This window comes from Arvicanthis niloticus, chromosome 25 (genome assembly GCF_011762505.2).
Source record: "Arvicanthis niloticus isolate mArvNil1 chromosome 25, mArvNil1.pat.X, whole genome shotgun sequence".
In the NCBI taxonomy this organism is placed as follows: Eukaryota; Metazoa; Chordata; class Mammalia; order Rodentia; family Muridae; genus Arvicanthis; species Arvicanthis niloticus.
This window is the reverse complement of record NC_133433.1, coordinates 39,793,283-39,813,973: the sequence shown is the minus strand read 5'-3', so window position 1 is coordinate 39,813,973 and position 20,691 is coordinate 39,793,283. Positions and strand designations below refer to the sequence as shown.

General features: G+C 38.2%; 1 protein-coding gene across 1 annotated transcript in view; it reads left to right on the top strand.

Annotated features, from left to right (window-relative positions):
* Positions 1-19,061, top strand: part of Lypla1 (lysophospholipase 1) — a 32,709-nt gene extending 13,648 nt beyond the window's left edge. Inside the window, exons 3-9 of the mRNA XM_076924438.1 lie at positions 4,392-4,457; positions 5,734-5,781; positions 7,260-7,330; positions 10,166-10,239; positions 12,825-12,926; positions 13,968-14,144; positions 17,363-19,061. Coding sequence (XP_076780553.1) covers positions 4,392-4,457; positions 5,734-5,781; positions 7,260-7,330; positions 10,166-10,239; positions 12,825-12,926; positions 13,968-14,144; positions 17,363-17,416 — 592 coding nt within the window. The 3' untranslated portion in view covers positions 17,417-19,061. The remainder of the gene's footprint in view (positions 1-4,391; positions 4,458-5,733; positions 5,782-7,259; positions 7,331-10,165; positions 10,240-12,824; positions 12,927-13,967; positions 14,145-17,362) is intronic.
* The last annotated feature ends 1,630 nt before the right edge of the window (positions 19,062-20,691 follow it).

The window sequence follows — 20,691 nt, the reverse complement described above, 5'->3', positions numbered from 1 at the left end:
GAAAACTTCAGTTTATTTTTATCATGTTTTTTCCCTTTCCCCAACTCCTCCCAGATAATCCCCTTCCCTACCCATCCAGCTTCATGCTCTTTCTCTTACAAAGTAAAAACAACAATTACAGAGTCCTTTGTGTTGGCCAACTATTCCTGAACATGGAATCTGCTAGAATGTGGTTCACATACCCAGTATCATTGGTTAAAGAGAACTGATTTTCTTCTCTCCCAGCAGCTATCAATTGTGAATAGCTTCTTGGCTAGGAGTGGGGCTTGGTGCCTACTTTCCTCTGTGCTACAATTGTGTCGGGCTTGAGCTATCAGTCTCTAAGTTCTCTGTGCATCTGTCCTATTGTGTCTTGAATGCTGTTTCCTTGACCACATCACCTCTGACTATTAAAGTCTTCCCATCTCCTCTTGTGCACAAATCCCTGAGCTTTGAGGGGAGGGATCTGACAAAAGATATAGTCTATTCCAGACTAAGCACTCCAAAGCATTTCACTTTGCACAGTATCAAATTGTGGCTATTTGTGTTAATTACCTTCTGGAGCAAGGAGGTGGTTTTCAGATGGCGATTGAGCAATACACTGAATTATGAGTATAGCAGTGTGGAGGTTTGAATGAGAATGCCCCTCACAGCTCATATATTTGAATGTTCGTTCCCGTAGGTGGAATGTTTAGGAAAGATTAGGAGTTTTTAATGTTTCAAAAATCCATGCTAGGTCCAGTTTGTCTATCAGGTCTCGGCTATCTGTCTGTCTGTCTGTCCATCTTTGTCTCTGTCCCTGTCCCTCCCTCCTTCCCTCCCTTCTCCTTCCCTTTCTCTCTCTGTTTATCTCTCTGCTGTGTACATGTGGATTAGATGTAAGCTCTCAGCTTCTGCCGTAGTGCCATGCTTGCCTGCCTGCTGCCATGTTCCCTGCCATAATGGTCATGGACTTTAACTCTCAGGAACCTTGAATCTCCAGTTAAGAAGTATATAATTTGCTCTTTTATGTTACAAGGTGTTAGATTTTTTTTTTTTTTTTTTTTTTTTTTTTTTTTTTTTTGGTTTTTCGAGACAGGGTTTCTCTGTGTAGTCCTGGCTGTCCTGGAACTCACTCTGTAGACCAGGCTGGCCTCAGAAATCAGAAATCCGCCTGCCTCTGTCTCCCAAGTGCTGGGATTAAAGGCGTGCGCCACCACCGCCTGGCGAGGTGTTAGAATTGAGAAAGTATCTTGTGTTTCAAAGGGTATTGGAATTGGGACTTTGGATTTTTAAAGGATTATGGAGATGTGAAGTTGGACTGAGTCATTTTGCATTAGGATATATATGTTTTCAAGCCTATGGCAACCAGAGAGTGGAATGTGGTGGTTTGAATGAGATTGTTCTCTCATATAGGCTCATATATTTGAATGTTTTGGTTTCAACTGTTTAGGAAGGATTAGGAAGTATATCACTGGGGGTGGACTTTGAGGTTTCAGAAGCCTATGCCAGGTCTAGTTCCAGTCTCTGTGCCTCCTGCTTGTGGATCAGATATAACCTCTTGGCTACCATGTGTCTGTCATCTCTCAGTGTCATGCCTGCTGCCACACTCCCCAGCATAATGGAAATGAACTAAGTCTCTGAAAATAAAAGCAAAACCCCCAGTTCAATGCCTTTTTTTATGCATTACCTTGTTCATGGTGTCTCTTCACAGCAGCAGAACAGTGACAAAGCGAACAATGTGTCATTAGGAGTTGTTCTGTTGAGATTCTCGTTTGGGCTTTTACCCAAGGCCTCATTAATCGTATCAGTTATGAGTTCTATCTTTTGGAGTAGACCTTAAATCCAATTTTTTAAAGTGATTGGTTACTCCCGTAACACTGATGACATTATTACACCAGTGAGTAGGCAGGTTGCTATTACCGATAGTGGATTTCATAGCAGGGTGAGATTGATGATTACTTTTTTCCTCCAGTAGTGTGTGTAGAGCCTTCTATCACTATGTCCATTAACCACCAGCAGTGAAGCTTCCAACTGGGCACCTGCTCGACTTCTCCATGTTTGGTGATATAAGTTGTTGTGTCTTCAACAGTAGGGCCGTAACCGTCAGCTTGCGGAGGCTATCCAGTAGCGTTGCCCATGACCTTTAATGTTGGGAGTGGGGGTGGGGCAGCCTATAGGACCCTTTGGCCAACAACTCAAATCAAAAAGATGTGACCCATTTCTGTTACTGGAGGTTTTCTTTGGTACCATATAATGACTCATTGGGGTGTTTCCCCCTCCATTATATGGTGAGTCAATTTAAATTCATTTTTATATGTACATGTTTTAGGAAGCATCCATAGCAGGTCTTCATATGGCTTTCAAATGCTTTTAGTGTTAGCTGTCCCTCTGCATAGTCCCTTTCCCCTGTCTTACCATCCCCACCCCACTCAATCCTCCTGTTCTAATTTGAGTTTACCCCTTTATAAGTCTATATTTTATATCCCCTTCCTTGAAAGACACTCCACCACCACCTCTTGATATTCTAAATGACGTACACATATCTGAAGCATAAAAGCAAACATTCCCATATAAAAGAAAATGGTGATATTTGTCTTTGTGGGTCTCAATTACCTCCTTCAGGTTGATTGTTTCCAGCTCTTTTCATTTACCTAAAAATTCTATGATGTCATGTTTATCGCTGAATTGTAAAATGTACCATTGTATAAATGTACCACATTTTCCTTTAAATTCATGTGTTGATGGACATCCAGGTTGCTTCCCGTTTCAGGCTATTAGGACTAGAGCTGCAGTGTCTTTGTAGAAGGATGTAGAGTCCTTTGGGTATGTTTCAGACAGTGATATAGCTGGATCTTGTCATAGATTCAGCTTCTTGAGGCACTCGAACTCACAATAAGTGCTCTCTTCCCCCACATCCTCACCAACATGTACTGTCCTTTGCTTTTTTTTTTTTTTTTTTTTTTTTTAATTAATCTTGGACATTCTGAGTGGGGCTAAGATAAAATCTGAAAATAATTCTGTGAATGTCAGACGTTACTTTAAATGATTCTCAGTCATTAATATTTTATCTTTTCATAAATAGTTTTTATATCCTATTTTAAATGAGGCTATTTCCTTGATGTTCCAGTATTTTGGAGTTTTGTTTTTACTTCTCTTATGTTTTAGTTACTACCCCTCTTTCAAATGTATGATTGATAAAGATTTTTTTCCTATTCTGTAGGTTTGTTTCTTTGCTTAAATAATGGTGTCCTTTGTTGTACAGAAACTTTTTATTTTCATGAGGTCTCATTTATTGTTAGTCTGAAAGTCCTTTCCAGTGCTAATGAGTTCCATACTTTCTCTTTCATCAATTCAAGATATCAAGTCTTAGGTTGATATCCTTGATCCACCTGGAGTTAAATTTTGTGTAGAATGAGACATGGGGCTTGAGTTTCGTTCTGTATGTAGCTATCTGTGTGATCAGTACCATTTGTGGAGAGGCTGTCTTTGCTCCTGTGTGCATGGTTGGCCTGTCGAGAATCAGGTTGCTGAAGGAGTGCAGGCTTTTATCTGAGTCTTCCATTCTTTTCTACTTATCACCGTGTCCATTTTTATGGCAATGCCATGTGGTTATTACTATAGCTCTATAGAAGTCAGGGATGGTGACATTTCCAGCACGGTTGTTATTGCTCAGATTGTTTTAGCTACCACAGGTCATTTTTATTTCCATATGAGTTTTGAGATAATAATTTTCAACTTCTGTGAAAAATTGTGTTTGGATTTTGAGGGAATTACATTTAATCTGGATGTTGTTTTTGGTAGAATGTTCATTTCACAGTATTAATCCTACTGACTCATGAGCTTGGGGGGGTGTATTCTGTCTTCTAGTGTTTTCCATTCCATAGATAGACATCTATCTATCTGTTTTAGAATAACTATATTTTGAATATATATACTTTTAAGAATATATGCTTAGAACATATATGTATGTGTGTGAAGTCTGTATGTACTATGAATGTATGTATGTATATAATCTGAGGCTGTTGTGAAAGCTACTTTCTCTTGTTTGTTTTTTTCTCAATATGTCATTTGTATATAGGCAGACTATAGATTTTAGTGTTAATTTTTTATTCTGTTACATTACTAAAAGCTTACCAGCTGTAGAATTTTCCTGGTGTTTTTAAAGGTCTTTGTATCAAATCATATTATCTAACAGCAGTGTCTGTTGACAGAAATCAGGAGAGAGCATCTTCCTCTGTTTAGGCAAACATTAGAGAATGGCCCTTGCTTCTAGGTCTGCAGTGTACTCAATAGTACATTCTCCTTATGCTCAAGGTACTAGACGGAGCTGACGTCTGTTCTCATAAAAGTTTTAAACACTGTTCTATACCAGTTTACTAGAATGTAAAACAGTAGTTAATAATAGCATGCTTTTAATAATTTTCTACCAGGCACGGATGGGCAGAAGCCTTTGCAGGTATCAAAAGTTCCCACATCAAATACATCTGTCCACATGCGTGAGTATTTCTAATATTTTTGGTTTTTTTTTTTTTTCTAAAAAAAAATGTGATCACTTTGCTTTTCCAGGAAAATATTTGAATATAATTGTTTCCCTTTTAAATAAAAGATGAGTAACATTCCTTAAAGCTAAAATATCCTCTTGGTTAAACTGGGGGAGGGGGGCTTGCTTCTTTGAAATTTAAGATATTCTAGAGGTGAAGTGAACTTAAACCCAGAACAGTTCTATTAGATATGTAAGTGCCTGTGAAGTTCCAGGGGTATCCAGGGTTATCTATAAACAGGGTTTACTTGCTAGATTGATGAGAAATCTTTATTAAATTGAAGACACTCAGCTTTTATTAATTAGAGGCAGTGTGATGTGCTGTTGTAGATAGGGTTTTAGTACCTGGTTATGAAGTGTTTGCTGGTTCAGTAAGAAGCTAGTAAGTTTTGAACAAACTCAGAAAATCAGTAGGCTTGGCTAATTTGAGGTGAAAGGTTACTAAGTGCAGCCATGGACTCTAGAATCGCTGGAACAGTGCAGGTGGGCTCCTGCTCACTCAGAAATGATAGCAGCACAACTGAAAAGAGTATGCAAAGCAGAGGGAAACCTGAGGGCTTCCCTGCCTGCAGCACAGGCTCTGATGTACCTCTGTAGGCTGCAGCTGAATGCTTTGGCTGGCGTGGCCACCCCAAACAAGAGACAGAATTCTTCACTATATTTGCCCCTAAATTGAATTTCTCTAAGGCTGTTTCTTAATCTGGGGAAGTTTGTTTTCATTGAACTGGTTTTGTTGTATGAATCAGGAGGACAGTGGCATTGGTAATTAAGAGTATATTCACGTTCCTGTCTTCTTGTACCAGGCTTTTTTGATAACTCAGCCTATTTTTCATTCCAGTCTTGAGGTGAACATAATGGTCACTTGGATAGAGCTTATATTTATGTATAAGTCTCTTAATTAAGCAGGTATATAACGAAGCAAAATGTAATCCAGGCATGTGTGAATTAATGGTATAGTAGCTAGGCAATAAAATGCTCTTACCAGAGTCTCAATTGTTTGTATTTCCAATTGTCTCAGTTCCTAGAAATTACAGGTATATAAGGCCGTTGAGACAAAAAGTACTTGTTGTGAGCCAAGTTTATTCCTTGGCAGCAGTGCTCTGTTTTCAGAAAGTAGCTGCGGACAAAGGGAACAGAGCCTGGAAGGGGGAAGTGTGAACTGCATCCCATGTTAAAGTCAGTGTGAAACGTGGCTGTTGGCCTGATGTGCTGTTCGTTTCTTTCCCAAATAGGCCTGTCATGCCAGTCACATTAAATATGAATATGGCTATGCCTTCTTGGTAAGTAAGAGTTTGTTTACTCACTAAGGACCTAGTAGCCTTTGCAGGAGGGCTCTTATGTGCATCCTTTTATTTAGATATTTTTAAACTATAAGAGAATGTTTAAGCTTAACCTTTATTCCAGTATTCATACTTTATAATTGTGAGTTTCCTTAAGAAAAGAGTAGAAAAGCCACCTTCTGGAAGTATTGAAGAGAAATCTATCCTACTGTTTGTGTTTGTTGGGCTCATTTATCAAACATTTGATCATGAGATGCACATTGATTACACCACAGCCTCTTTATTCTGCCAAGTCGTCTTCCTGGCTGGCTGGTTGGATGTTAAGGTCATTGCCCTTGTCCTCTCTCAAGGTGCCTCTCATGCCCGTCACACCAGAAAGTAGAGTTAGTGAGGGTTCCTCTGTGCTACTTCTGGATTTCTTTCCACTGCTGAGACCCTGGATTTGTCAAACAGTAATGTTTGGATCTTGACACTTTGATTTTCAGTAGAGCTCCTACTATTTTGTTCTTTGGGTACATTTACAACTTGACTGGGTGCTTTTCCTTTGCTTCTTCTCCAGGAATATTTTTCCTTCCCTCACATTTAATTATACAGTCATTTCTTTAGTGCTGTCAAGTGGAGCTGTTCAACTCTGAAGTCGTTTAATTCAGCCCTGACAAGTAAGCGTAGTTGTTGGGCTGGTTTTGCACTGTGTATTGTGAGACTTCACCAGGACCTGCAACCCATGTCTTCTCCACTCTACTTTTCCTACTCACTCTGTACTCTTGCTTGACTAGTTTGTTTCTTTAATTCCTTGACAGCCTTACGAGTCCCTACTCCCCTTGACTTTGGGTTCTTTCAGCTACTCTTTCTGGCAAGATGTCCATCTATGAATTAAAAGTTGTGTCCATTGTTGCTGGAGACCATCATGTCAGCAGAGAAGCACAAAGGGCCAAAGGATGGCTTCCCTGACTTCTGACTTGAGGTGGTGCTATAATGAAAAGTTATAGAGACTATGGACAGAGGTCATTATAAGTAGCTGTTGATAGTACATACAAGAATGACGTGATCCACATAAGTGTCCTGTTGCATTGACCTACACTAGAAGGAAATGACTAAAATTTACTACAGACTTGTTAGCCTTGTTAGCTGAAGTCCTTACTTGATTGGATCAAGTACTTTCTAGGTTGTTATGATATTGCAAGTGTGGGACATTGACTTTTTAATATTAGAACTGTGTCCACTTGGAGTAAAATGAACATACAGAATGTCAGCTTCACAATTTCAGTAAACTGTACCCAGCACATTTTAAACTGAGCCTTATTTCTCCCGAGTGCTCTACTACTTGTAATTTCTCTATAGACTAACTGATGTCAGTAAACACATCTGCCAGGTTTGGGCTTTTAGAACCAAATACTTCCTTTTCCTTGGCCTTCTTTTTTTTTTCTGTTTTTTTTTTTTAAATAATACTTTTATTGATTATTATGCTTGTATTCTAGGTTTGATATTATTGGACTTTCACCAGATTCCCAGGAGGATGAATCTGGAATTAAACAGGCGGCAGAAACTGGTGAGTACCAAAAGTGTTTATAAAGGTAAAAAATTCATAAGTATTTTAGTAGATCCGGTAATTAAATTTTGATTAAATGTGACCTAGTTACGTGTGTTCAGAAGCTAACCCCTTTGTCCCTTACCTTTATTTCCTATCTTTCCCTTCTTCCCTATGCCATGCTGGGGACTAACCTAGGATCTCACAAATACTATACAAGCATTCTACCATTGAACCTTATCCCCCAGCCTACTGTCTCCATTCTGATTACTCTCCTTTCCTAACACATCTACATCCTCTCTTCCCTTCCCTCCTTCCCTCCCTCCCTCCCTCCCTCCCTTCCTCCCTCCCTCCCTATCTTCCCTCCCTCCCTATCCTTCCTCAACTCCCCCCTACCCCCCCCATCTCTCTCTGGTTTTTCTGTATAGCCCTGACTGTCATGAAACTCACTGTAGATCAGGCTGCCCCCAGAACTCAGAAATCCACCTGCCCCTGCCTCCTCAGTACAGAGACTAAAGGCGTGTGCCACCACCACTAGGTCTACATATACTTTTGTTATCTATAGTCTGTGGCAGTCATCAAACTTGAGCTCTGTTGTATAGAGACTTTGTTTTGATTGATGTAAGCAAAGCTGAGCATGTTGGTACCCACCTAGAATCCCAACCTGTGGGACACTGAGGCAAGAGAATTGTAAGAGACAGCCAACCTAGATTGAACAGCAAACGCTGTCTCAAACAAAAATACATAGGCAATGGAGAAAATAGTACTTAAATAGTTGTATGTAGTCATTAAAGAGACTTGAAGTAATGATGACATAACAATGTAATAATATAAAGATAGGAGTAAAAGTGACATTAATGGTTAATATTTGTGAAGTAGTGATAGCGCTGATTCGTCATGTAGCTTCTCACCACCTAGCCATTTCCTGTAACCTGGCTCACTTAACACTCCTGTGAAGTTAGTACTCCAGCCTTCTTTATAAGTGTTGTCTGGTGGGTGAGAGATGTAGTTCTTAAGAACTGCACAGAAGCAGCTTTTTCTTTTATTTAGATGCATGTGGGAGTTAAGAGCATCCTTGGTTTTTCATAAGGTGCAATGACCTGAAATGACTTAGAATATATGCTGACTTCTGTATGTGGGCCACATTAGAAACCAGCCCAGCTGAGAATTGGTAACCACGGAGTCTTGGGGCTGTGTACATGAGATGCTCTTTCTACTTTTATATTTATTTGAAGTTTTCCAAAATAGATTTAAAAAAATCAAAACCCAGAAAAATCCTTTTATTCTTTTTTTTTTTTTAAAAAATCTTTAAAATATGCAATAGAGAACATACGTTCAAAACACATTAGCTATTTGGGATGTGAAACCATGACCACTGAAGTTTTAGATTACCAGAATGAATATTAAAGCTAGAATCCTAGAGCTAAGGTTTTGTGTTAAAATTAAATGGAAAAAAAAAAAAAGTGTGTTAGAACCTGGAAGATGAAAGAACTGTCCTGGTTAGGTAAGCCCTGCCTAAGTGATTCTCTTATAACAGCAGAGTTGCTTATTTTTTTTCTTTTCAAATATTGAAGAGAATGGAGGTCAGAGACTGAGCTAGGAGTCGAGGATAGAGAGAGCACGCTGCTGAATAAAGAGCAGTTAAGGCTGCCTTCTGGAAGGACATCGTGCCTGTGCTCTGAGGTAGATGGTGACTGAATATGGAAGCCACTTATCTTAAACTGGCTGCTTTTTTTGTAGTTTGATTAAAAACATTCTTACTTCATACCATCTAGGTCCTACTGTCAGTTGGTATAATCTAGAAAGTAAAGCTAAGTAGTCTTGGGCTCCTGGGCTAGATGGAGTTAACACTACCAAGCCCACTGATGCCTCCTCCTACCTGACAGCTTGGTTATCTCTGCACCTCCCCTCACCTGGCTCAGTGCTTCTTTCATTTCCTGACATAAAACCCATTGTCTCATGCTGTTCATACTGGTTGGACTGCCTTTTCTTTTTCATACAAACTTTAAGAACTAATTTTTGTTTTTTTGTTTTGTTTTTTTTTTTTCTTTTGAGACTAGATCTCTCTAAACCATACCTGGCTACTCTGGAACTCACTATGTAGACCAGGCTGGCCTTGAACTCACAGAGATCTGCCTGCCTCTGTCTCCCAAGTGCTGGGATTAAAGACATGAGCCATTACACCCAGCTTAAGATTCTTTATAAACGAAAACTAACTTTAAATTTGGGGACAGCTGTCTACCTCTGAAGTTCTAAAAATTCTGACACCCTCTTCTGGACTCCGAGAGCACCAGACACATACAGGGTACAGTTAGAATTTCAAATATTCAATGAATATTTAAAATTCTTCCCCCATCATTTAGTGTTTCTATTTAAATAATTCTAATAATTTGACTTAATAAAAAGTAATGTAAAAAAAAAGAAAAAAAAGTAATGTGGTTTTTAGAAACATGACTAATGGTTTTAGACGCTATACAGACATAAATTACATAATCCTTAAATGTATGCTACTTTAAAATGACAAGTTTTATCTAATTTCCATTTAGTTTATTGAAGAGAGAAATATAAATGTACATGAGAATGAACCATAAATAACAGGACATATATCTCTCTGTGCAGAAAAAGTATATATATATAATATATATCAAGAAGTTATTAAAGTGTTAAGCTATGCAGTTCCTGTAGAGTCTAAAGGGTTAAGCCATGAAACTACATGCCACTTTGTATTTTAAAATAAAATGTTTCAAGGTTTTCATTCATTTCCATCTTTAATATACTTTGCTTCTGTTATTTTTTCCAATTTATAGTTATCTCAGTGTACTTAGAAAGTATATATGATACTTTTCTTGCTTTTAGTAAAAGCCTTGATAGATCAAGAAGTGAAGAATGGCATTCCTTCTAACAGAATTATTTTGGGAGGATTTTCTCAGGTAAGTGAGATTCTTATGTCCATACCATCAGCATATTTATCGACAGGTATGTGACTTCAGTTCCATTTCTTTGGAAGAGTCCCTTTTTTGAAACTGATACAGAATCTTCGTTAGCTGGAATTCAGCTCATTAACTGAATTAAGTTGGATTGGACTGGAAATAATTTCTGCCCCATACATTTTTATTTCTTCATTCATTCATTCATTCATTCATTCATTCATTCATTATTGCCTTTCCTAGTTTCTTATCACAGTTGCCTTTATCTTTTGCCTTCAAAATTGATTCATTAAATAATTGATTGGAACCTAGAATGTACTTCGGGGTTTTTGTTGTTGTTGTTGTTTTGTTTTGTGGTTTTTAGTGTTGACAGGGGGTTTTACTGTGTAGCCCTGGCTATAATGTACTTTCTTAAAGTAAGCACAGTACACTGCAGTTAGGCTTCTGTTAGTGAAGGAACTGTAAGAGAACAGGTGTACGTGCTTAGGTTTTTAAGGTAGAGCTGAGATAAAAGTCTGGTCTCTTCTTCCAGCTTGATCTTTTCTCCATGTCCAGCTTCTTTATGGTGACCTTACATTCTTCCTGATTTGTTTTGTGGGGCTAGTTCTTGCCCTAGGTCCTAGCTCAAGCTGAACAAGGAGCTGTGTATCCACACCTTGAACTTAGATTTTTTTTTGTTTTGTTTTGTTTTGTTTTTTTTGAGACAGGGTTTCTCTGTATAGCCCTGGCTGTCCTGGAACTCACTCGTTAAGACCAGGCTGGCCTTGAACTCAGAAATCCACCTGCCTCTGCCTCCCAAGTGCTGGGATTAAAGGCGTGTGCCACCACTGCCCAGCTGAACTTAGATTTTTACTCACCAGTTTTCATGTAGTCTGCTTTCAGAATGCTCTAGTTTCTAATTTCCTCAGTCTTTGACATTGCTATGAGGAATGTCAAAATCTTGGAATCAGTTGTGACAATAAAACTCAATAGAATGTAATAATATATGGTAATGTGCTTAACATATTCAAAAGTGTTATTGATGGGGGCTGAAGAGATAGTCAGCAGTTAAGAGCACTTGGATCTTCCAGGGAACCCAGGTTCAGTTCCCAGCACCTACAGGCAGCTCACAACTGTCTGTAAGTCCAGCTCCAGGGGATCTGATACCCTCTCACAGACATACACATAGGCAAAACACCAATGCACAACACATGAAAAGAAATTGCTTTAAAAAATAATAAAAAGGCTGGGCGGTGGTGGCACACGCCTTTAATCCCAGCACTTGGGAGGCAGAGGCAGGTGGATCTCTGAGTCTGAGGCCAGCCTGGTCTACAGAGTGAGCTCCAGGACAGCCAGGGCTACACAGAGAAACCCTGTCTCGAAAAACCAAATAAATAAATAAATAAATTAAATAAATAAGGTGTTACTGATATATCTTTGTCTATATCTTTGTCTTTGTCTAGCTAATACAATATACATCCCCACACATGCATAATGTCAAAAATGAATGCTTTATTTAAAGTATAATGTACACATAATTATTATGTTATTTGATAGTGATTACAGCCTACAGAAATGAATTCCTAGGGCTGGGGAGATAGCTCAGTCAGTAAAGTGCTTTCTGTACAAGCACACGGTACCAAGTTTGTATCCTTGGAACCTGTGTAAAAATGTGAGTGTGATGGCAAACCTCCATAGCCCTAGTGCTAGAGAAGTGGTAACAGACTTCCTCTGAGCTACCTGGTCCCCAAGCCTTGAGTAGTTCCAGGTTCAGTCAGATGAGACCATGCCTCAGAAAGTAAGATGGAAAACAGCTGTGGAAGACACCTGACTTCAACCTCTGATCATCACACTAACACTCTCCACACCTAAGGAAACTAGTTCTGAAAACCTTCAGCAAGAAGTCAGTTGTAAGTCTGCAGCATCATTATATCAAGGAAACAGAAGATAAAACTACAGATCAGGAAACAGGCGCTGTTTAGAAAGCAATCCGGACTTCCTATCTTCATTTTTTTTCTTTGTTTATTTGCCTTTCTACCAGCCACTGGCTTATAAGCTTTTACAGTTCTGGAGTTTACATGTTGCATTTCCAGCCATATAGAGGTGGCCCAAAGGTAACTGAATCCTAATTCCACAGTCCTGAGAAAGAACATCACTCCTGAGATCAGAAAGTCTCCCATATCCCCATGTGGTACAGCAAGTTGGGGGCCTGGTCAGGGTGGTGGCATCTAGACAGATGACAGAAATAATAGTTCCCAACACAGTGTCGTGAGTTGTATGGGTGAATCCTAAAGTGCCTGGTAAACGCCATCTGTATTGTTTTAAATTTCTGTTTTGGAAAAATAATTTAAAATCTAATTTTTCATGAAGAGAAGAAAATGAAAACTATAAATTCAGACTACACTTTAGCCATTCTGTATGTGAAAATCTGTATTGGTATGTTTTCTTGGAGGTAGAGGTCTATACATTCTGAATACATATTTTCATTTTTTACCCAGTTTGATTTAACATTGCTCATACAGTATCTTTTCTTATGGACATTGCTAATAAGAATTCTCTAACATGCTCTTGGCAGAACTGCTCCGGTTAACTCCCTGCTTCTGTTCCAGGGAGGCGCCTTATCTTTATACACTGCTCTCACCACACAGCAGAAACTAGCTGGTGTCACTGCACTCAGTTGCTGGCTTCCACTTCGGGCTTCGTTTTCACAGGTAACGTGCACGGTGTTAGCAGATGTTTAGGAAGCAAGTCATCTTTTTTAATTTTATATATATACACACACGTTCATAAATAAAGTTTTAGGATTATAAAATTGAGTGAGAAAGAAAGTTGTCATATTCCTTGTTTGCTCCCCCCCCCCCACACACACACAGCCATCCACACTACAGTGGTATCTTTCTTCAGTTGGTGAGCCAACCCAGAGTTTATGGCTTCATCAGGCATCTTATTTTTAAGACATTTCTTGAGGCCTTTGTGATGTATTAACTACATTTGATCTGTATGTCCTTTCTGTGATTTATAGAGTACAATAAGCTTATTATCCTATCTTAAATTTAATCATTTGATACATTCTAAGATGCATATTCACACACAATTTATATTTTAAATATTTATATAGTCATTTGACAGCAGAATTTTACTTTTTGTCGCTGCTGAGGGTTAACCCCGAGCCTTGAGCATTGTTAGTTAGGTACATCACTGCTGGGGTCAGGTCGCCATTGCTTGTTCTTGAGACAGTGTGTAGACCAGTCTGGCCTTAATCTGTGCCCTCTAGCTACAGCCTCTCAAGTGCTGGGATTGTAGGTGTACTAATATGTGTCACACCCTACATCCATTTCTAACCTAGAGTTCAGTCTTTTTGCCATGTAGTTACTTTTCAGTGTGCTGTACATAATAGATTGTTAACTCTCTTATTTAACTCAAAGTTCAGGAGAGCCTTACCTGTGAGCTAATAGTTATAGATTACTATTCATGTCAAAATTCTGAACATAAAATATGAATAAAAATATAATTGGCTTAAAGAAACTGATTCATTGGGAAACATGTATTGTAGTACATGCAACGTAATCATGTACGCCATAGAAGTTTAAGATGTTGGGGGAACGTTAATGATACGGGGGGACTTTACTTGGCCAGCATATTTGACTGAATTATGAGTAATAGCACATGCACACATGTCTATAGTTTCTAAGAGTCTGGCATAGTGCTTCATGTGCTTGATACATAACACTGCTTTTGTATTTGCTTTGCAGGGGCCTATCAATAGTGCTAACCGGGATATCTCTGTTCTCCAGTGCCATGGAGATTGTGACCCTTTAGTTCCCCTAATGTTTGGTTCTCTTACTGTTGAAAGACTAAAAGCGTTGGTAAATCCAGCCAATGTAACCTTCAAAATCTATGAGGGCATGATGCACAGCTCATGCCAGCAGGTAGGTATCTCTGGAAGCAGTGAGTAGAGCCACTATTTTAATTTCTTTCATGTTATATTTCCAAGATAAATAACATTTAGATGTTAGTGATTTAAAGGAGTTAATGAATTCACAATTGAATCAATTTAACAAAATTTTTAATATCTTACTCAATTAAATTTTAAAAATCTCACCATCTTTTACAAATAAGCATTCTGCATAATCCAATGGCTATTTATTTATTTTAAAATTTTTGGTTTTTCGAGACAGGGTTTTTGAGACAGGTTTTTCCATATAGCCTCGGCTGTCCTGGAACTCACTTTGTAGACAGCCTGGATCCACCTGCCCCTACCTCCGAAGTGCAGGGATTAAAGGTGTGATCCATCACACCTAGCCCTCCAAAAGACAATTTATATATACTTTCTTATTTAGTAAAATTTAAGTTATAATTATTAAAGTTTAATAAAAGAACGTATATAACCAAATAACTACTGACAGAACAGATTGGGGTGTGTATTATTGAATTTGTAGAGTTTTTTTTTTTTTTTTAGACTATCTTAAAAAACATGAAAAAAATGAAATAAAATTTATCTTAAAAGGCACTGAGACCATGATGTGAAATAGCTAGAATATGAAGGTAGGATGTAGATACCAAGTATATATACAGGTAAAGGGACTAAGTGGCTGGCAAGAGAAACAAACTGCCTGGTTTGGCTGGAGTCTTAGGCAAATCTGTATGTCAGGCTAGAGGTGTAGCTCACTTGGTAGAATGGTACCTACCTGATAGGGACAAAGGGCTTCATTCTTTGCACTTCCTATGATGTTGCCTTAGTTAGGGTTTACTGCTGTGGGCAGACACCATGACCAAGACAACTCTTATAAGGACAACATTTAATTGGGGCTGGTTTACAGGTTTATAGATTCAGTCCACTATCATCAAGGCAGGAATGTGGCAGTATCCAGTCAGGCATGATACAGGAGGAGCCAAAAGTTTTACATCTTCATCTGAAGGCAAACAGAAGACTAGCTTCCAGGCAGCTAGAATGAGGGTCTTAAAGCACACATACATGGGAAAATGCTTCTACTAACAAGCCCACACCTTCTCCAACACGACCACACCTCCTAATAGTGCTACACCCTGGGCCAAGCATATTCAAACCACTTCAGATGTACATACACAGCATGATGGCACAGCTGTAATCTCAACACTTGAAAGGTGGAAGCAGGTCAGAAGTTCAGAATTATCCTGGCCAGCCTCAGGGAGCAGGACAGAGAAAAAGGAGAGGGGGAAGGGGAGGGGGGAGACAGAGATAGATACTGAGATTTCAGGATAGATCATATAGGGAGTAAGGGCTTTCTTGGAGAAATATGTGTGGTGTTCGGAGGAAGGACATGTTCTCTAGGTACTAGGAAGCTATTTTTTATTGAAGTGAGATGTGGTCTAGATTATGAACCAGTTGAGGCAGAATCTAGTAGTATATTCAGGTTAATTCTATGGACAGAACAGTAGGTATCAAAGGGGCTAAGGATTTATAGCTCACTTGACTAACAAATATGCCATCATAAAATAGGTATAAGGAAGAGTTCACTGTAACGAGGAGGTGAGGTTGAAGGTAAGGAAATGAGGACATAGAAATAGTATATGTAGACCTCTTTTTATAAGCTTTATTGAGGGGGAAGGATTGTGGGAAGGAGTAACCAGGAAGGGGCCAGTGAGTGGGATGTAAAGTGAATATGTAATAAAAAAAATAAAATTTAAAAAAATAATTTCAAAGCATTTAACTTAAAAAAAAGTTTTGTTGAGATAGGGTTACACACTCTGCAGTCCCAGCACTTAGGAGGCTGGGACAGAAAGACCTTGCTTTTAAGACCAGCTTGGACCAGTCTTAATTCTGGACCACCTTAGCAAAGACCCTGTCTCAGAGAAGATAACAAATTTTAAATAGGGAGAACAACTGAGAGTCTTTTTTTTTTTTTTCTTTTTTAATGAAATGGGAAAAAGGCAACTGTGAGTAGAAAGTGATAAAGATCAAGGGACATCTTAGATCACATATCGTCGGGGACCAGAGCTGGGTTCTACTACCTTACAAGAGGAGAACATTTTCAGTTGAGATAGAAAAGGATTGGATAAGTATTATCAGGAGATGTCAAGGTGGGGAACAGGGTTCTTTGGAGCTTAGATTACATGCTTTTTGTCTTCATGATGAAGTAGAAGATAGTTACTTAGATGAGAAAGACCTGGATGGGTTTAGGGTACTTGTAATGGCCTAGAACAAAATTTTATTGATGGCTAATTTCTGGGGTATAGTCCACAGTTGTACAACCAGTAAGTAAGGTTAAATCATTTGCTTCAGGCACAAAGGAAGTGGATAGTAATATGATGTACCCCAAAAGGCCAATGTGCCTTGGCTCCTACAAAGCCCTCCATCCCCACCGTGAAAGGAGCTGTTGAATACAGAAGAGTAGGGAGGCTCCCTGAGCGTCTTGAGTACCATGGATATAAACAAGTGCTTCTGCTGGCTTTTGAGGACTTTGGACAGAATGAGCCAGAGTGGTAGGATGAGGTTGGAATGTTTCAAGAAACTGTTAGGTAGGGTTTTAGAGTGTTGTAAAGTAGATCACTTTCATATGGTGGCTTTTCTCAGTGATGCAAATACAAGGTTGGAAGTTGATTGCATGGCTGTTGTTGGCCAGGGAAGGCTAGAGACCTAGGAGAGGAGGAAAACGGATTAAGACCTGGGAGCCTTCCAGGAGAAAGTTACCTTCATCGTTCCCAAGGTCTGCTGGACATACTTTATTTCAAATGTATACCTGTATGTAATTCTTTATGAAAGGCACACATAAAAAAAGATTAGATATGTATCATTTCATTTTAATGAGGAAATGGGAAAGCAAAGCTTTTTTGCTGATGTCCAATTGTTAGTTGTCAGGAAGTAGACATTACCAAAAGTTTGCTGTATAGATAGTAGCATTCTGAACTTTCTGTCGCCCCAGTGTTTATTTACACATCAGAAAGCACAGACTTTGCACAGAACTAGATCATATGGGAGCTTTCATTTCAGTGTACAATAAAAATCCTAAGAAATGTTCTGACATTTCTGTTGGTGCCTCATTCTTCTTACATTTCCTTTTACTATAGTAGTAAAACATTCTCACCTGCATGGATTTATTAGTGGCATTCTTAGAAATGTAATTTCTGACTTATGTAGCTGTTTATTAAATGCATTTTTTCCAAACAGGAAATGATGGATGTCAAGCACTTCATTGATAAGCTCCTACCTCCACTTGATTGATGTCACTAAGAGGCCTTGAGTAGGAGCTCACCAGCATCACAGTAGTAGAGTATAAACCTTTTCCCATGACTGATGAGAAAACTTCTAATGTTTGCAGTGTTAAACATGTTTTGCAAATACATACCAATGATACAGACTAAATGATGTTTCCCTCTTGAAAATGTATGATCCTTTTAAGTTTCTATGCATATATTTGTATTATACCATTCATAATATAATAGTATTACAGTAGGTAAATGAAGCAAGTAGCTTCTTTGTTTCAAATTAATCAGCAAAAATAAGACATCACAAGCAGAGTTTTATTACAGCATTTGAAAATTACTAACATGCTCTCTGAAAATGTGTTCAGGTCTAAACAAGCTGTTAAGATATAAGTGACTTCTCAATTCTGTGAGTTAAACTATACTTTTACTCCATGATTGTTCAGTCACCATGCAGTGTCTGTATTTTTATGTTTGATTCATATATACGGGACTGTAATACCTAAGAAAAGTAACTAATCAGATGGTATTACATTATCTCTAGTAATAGGGGTAATGCTTTTAAGTGTCAAAAAGTAATACTGCTCTCTTCAATTAATGGCCCTTCTATTGGGGGACCAGGCTTTTTTCCCCTTCTATGTAATTTTTCTCCCCTCAAGAAAAAAAAATAGGTTCTTTGTTTTTTGATTTTCCATAGAAAGCTAATATTGCCTCTCTTTCATAAAAAAAAAAAAAATCTGTCACTATATATTATTTTGACATTTTGAGACAGACATACAGTATTTCCAATCTAGGCAATGTGAAAAGAAACCAAACATTACTTAAGGTTACATATTTCAAATAACTGTACCTTAGTCCAACTTTAGGCTGTAGAGTTATCAGAATCTTCAGTCCTGGTAATAATTCTGTGGTTTTATTTTTCTGTAAAAAACTTAAAGGGTAAATAATATGTTGACATGTTTAGAAATACCTGTAACTGGTTTTAAAATATAATTTCTTAAACATCTTACAGTAGAGTTTAAGTTTACATTTTCTGTACATGTTATGCTTAAAACCAAATACTGTTCAAAATGAGCAGTCAGACTTTTGTTTTATTTTTATCTGGGTAACATACTAATTTGAAATTTTCATCTTCAGTGAAGGAGCTTTTGATAATCAGTCTCCTGCACAAACATTAAAATAACAATCATTTGATTTTAAATCATCAACATGTTCAAAATACTGGTGGAAATTATTTAATTATGGGTAATAAGGACTGTTTAGAACCCACATATTAAAACCCATATTTATAACTGTTACCACATTGTTGAATATGTTGCAAAAATTATGGCTATTTCTGAACGGTTGCTTTTCCTGCTGTTTTCCAACCGACCGAGAAGAAGCATCTTTATAATGGGTGCTAACTGATACAGAGATCATTTTGGTATGTCCTAGATAGAATGTTAACAATGAAGCCGAATGTTTATGTTGAATTTAAAACAATTTCAAACAATCATTTACTATTTTGCTTTACTTTGAAGAACATAAATTTACTTCAGTTATTCTATCTGTAAAGATTTATTTGGGATGAGAAATATTTCATTGAATTTGTGTGCTGTAATGTGGGACAATGTCATTTTTTCACAGTTTCTATCAATGTGAAATAAAATTTAATTTTGGCTTTATCGATTGTTTAATGTAGTACTGTTTCTTTTTTAGAGATAGGATCTTACTTACATACCCCTGCTAGCCTGGAACTTGCCTAAATTACCTCTTCTAAGTTGCTTTTGGTCTTGGTGATGTATCACAGCAACAGAAAAGTAACTATCATGCTGGCCCACAACTCACAGATTCACCTATCTTTGCCTCCCAAGTGCTGATAATATTATAGATATATGTTCCCATGGCCTGATGGGTTTTCAAGTTTATTGTTTTTTTGAAGCAAAGTCTCCCTTATAGCCAGTGCAGTCTTGCTTTGAAAGTCTTAATTGTCTCTGCCTCTAGTCCTGAAATAATAGGACCAGCTCAGCCAGCGTCAACTAGTAACATTTGGGCTTCCTTTGGGATGATCCTCTGTGTGGAAAGAAGGACAGAAAGATACAATCATGAAGAAATGCACTGGGAGAGAAATTTTGATGTGATATGATTAGCTTGGAATGGACCTAACCATGAGAAAGAAAAGTGTTTTTAATCTGCTAAAAATTCATAACCTATTAAAAACTCTTAACCTATTGAGAAACTTTATTGGGTGTTTTCATCTTTTAATGTGGTTATCACTAGGAATTTTAAATAACTACCATGTCAGTTATCCAAAGATTTTTTTTCTCATGTATTTTATTGAGTTCTAACTTTACCACCAGTACAGGGGTCTATTCTTTTGTGTTAAAAAGTGTTTCTGTTTCTGGTTTTGAATACTTAAGTTGACAGCTCACCTTTTTGTGATTCTGTCTGTTTGATTTTGATATAGTCCTAGTTGTAGGAGAGTTTGTGATGGTTTGAATAAGAACTGAACCCCACAGGCTTCATCCCTAGGTGGTGGTGCTCTCTGGAGGTTATGTGGAGGGGCAGGCTAGCTGGAAGAAGCACATCATTGTGGCCATGCCGAGAGTTTAAAACCTTGTCCCACTCCCACTTTGCTTTCTCTGCTTCAAGCTTGTGGTTGAGTTGTGATCTCTCAGCTTCTGATCCTGTCGCCACGCCCACTGATTGCTGCAATGCCTTCTCAGCAGGATGGACTCCTTTTGTTTTGTTTCCTTTGTTTGAGACAAGATCTTTTTACATAACTTGCGTGTCCTAGAACTCACTACACAGACCAGGCTACCCTCAATCTCACAGAGATTAGCCTGCCTCTGCCTTCCAAGTGCTGGGATTACAGATGTAATCCCCTATGCTTTGATAGACTCTTAACCCTCTAGAATAGTAAGCCAAAATACCACCCCCTCTTTTTTTTCTATACATTGATTTTGGTTACTGTTATATCACAACAACAACAAAAAACAACTAATGCAGAGATGTGTAGCAAAAATACTGTCATTTCTAACATTCAGTCTTGCAGATTTACCCTGCAAAGCTGCACCACATTTTCTGTGGTTTTATTTTTGAGTCAGGGTACAGTCTTGTAATATACTTCTGGTTGTCCTGGAACTCACAGCAGTCCTGCCTCAGCTTCCACAATACTTACAGGTGTGGGCCACCATATCCAGCTTATGTTGTATGTTTTAATTGTTTGCTTATGTGATGCTGAATATCAAACCCAGGTTCTTGTGCCCTAGGCAAATAGTCCACTGAATAATAACCCTAACTTCAGGTGTTGAT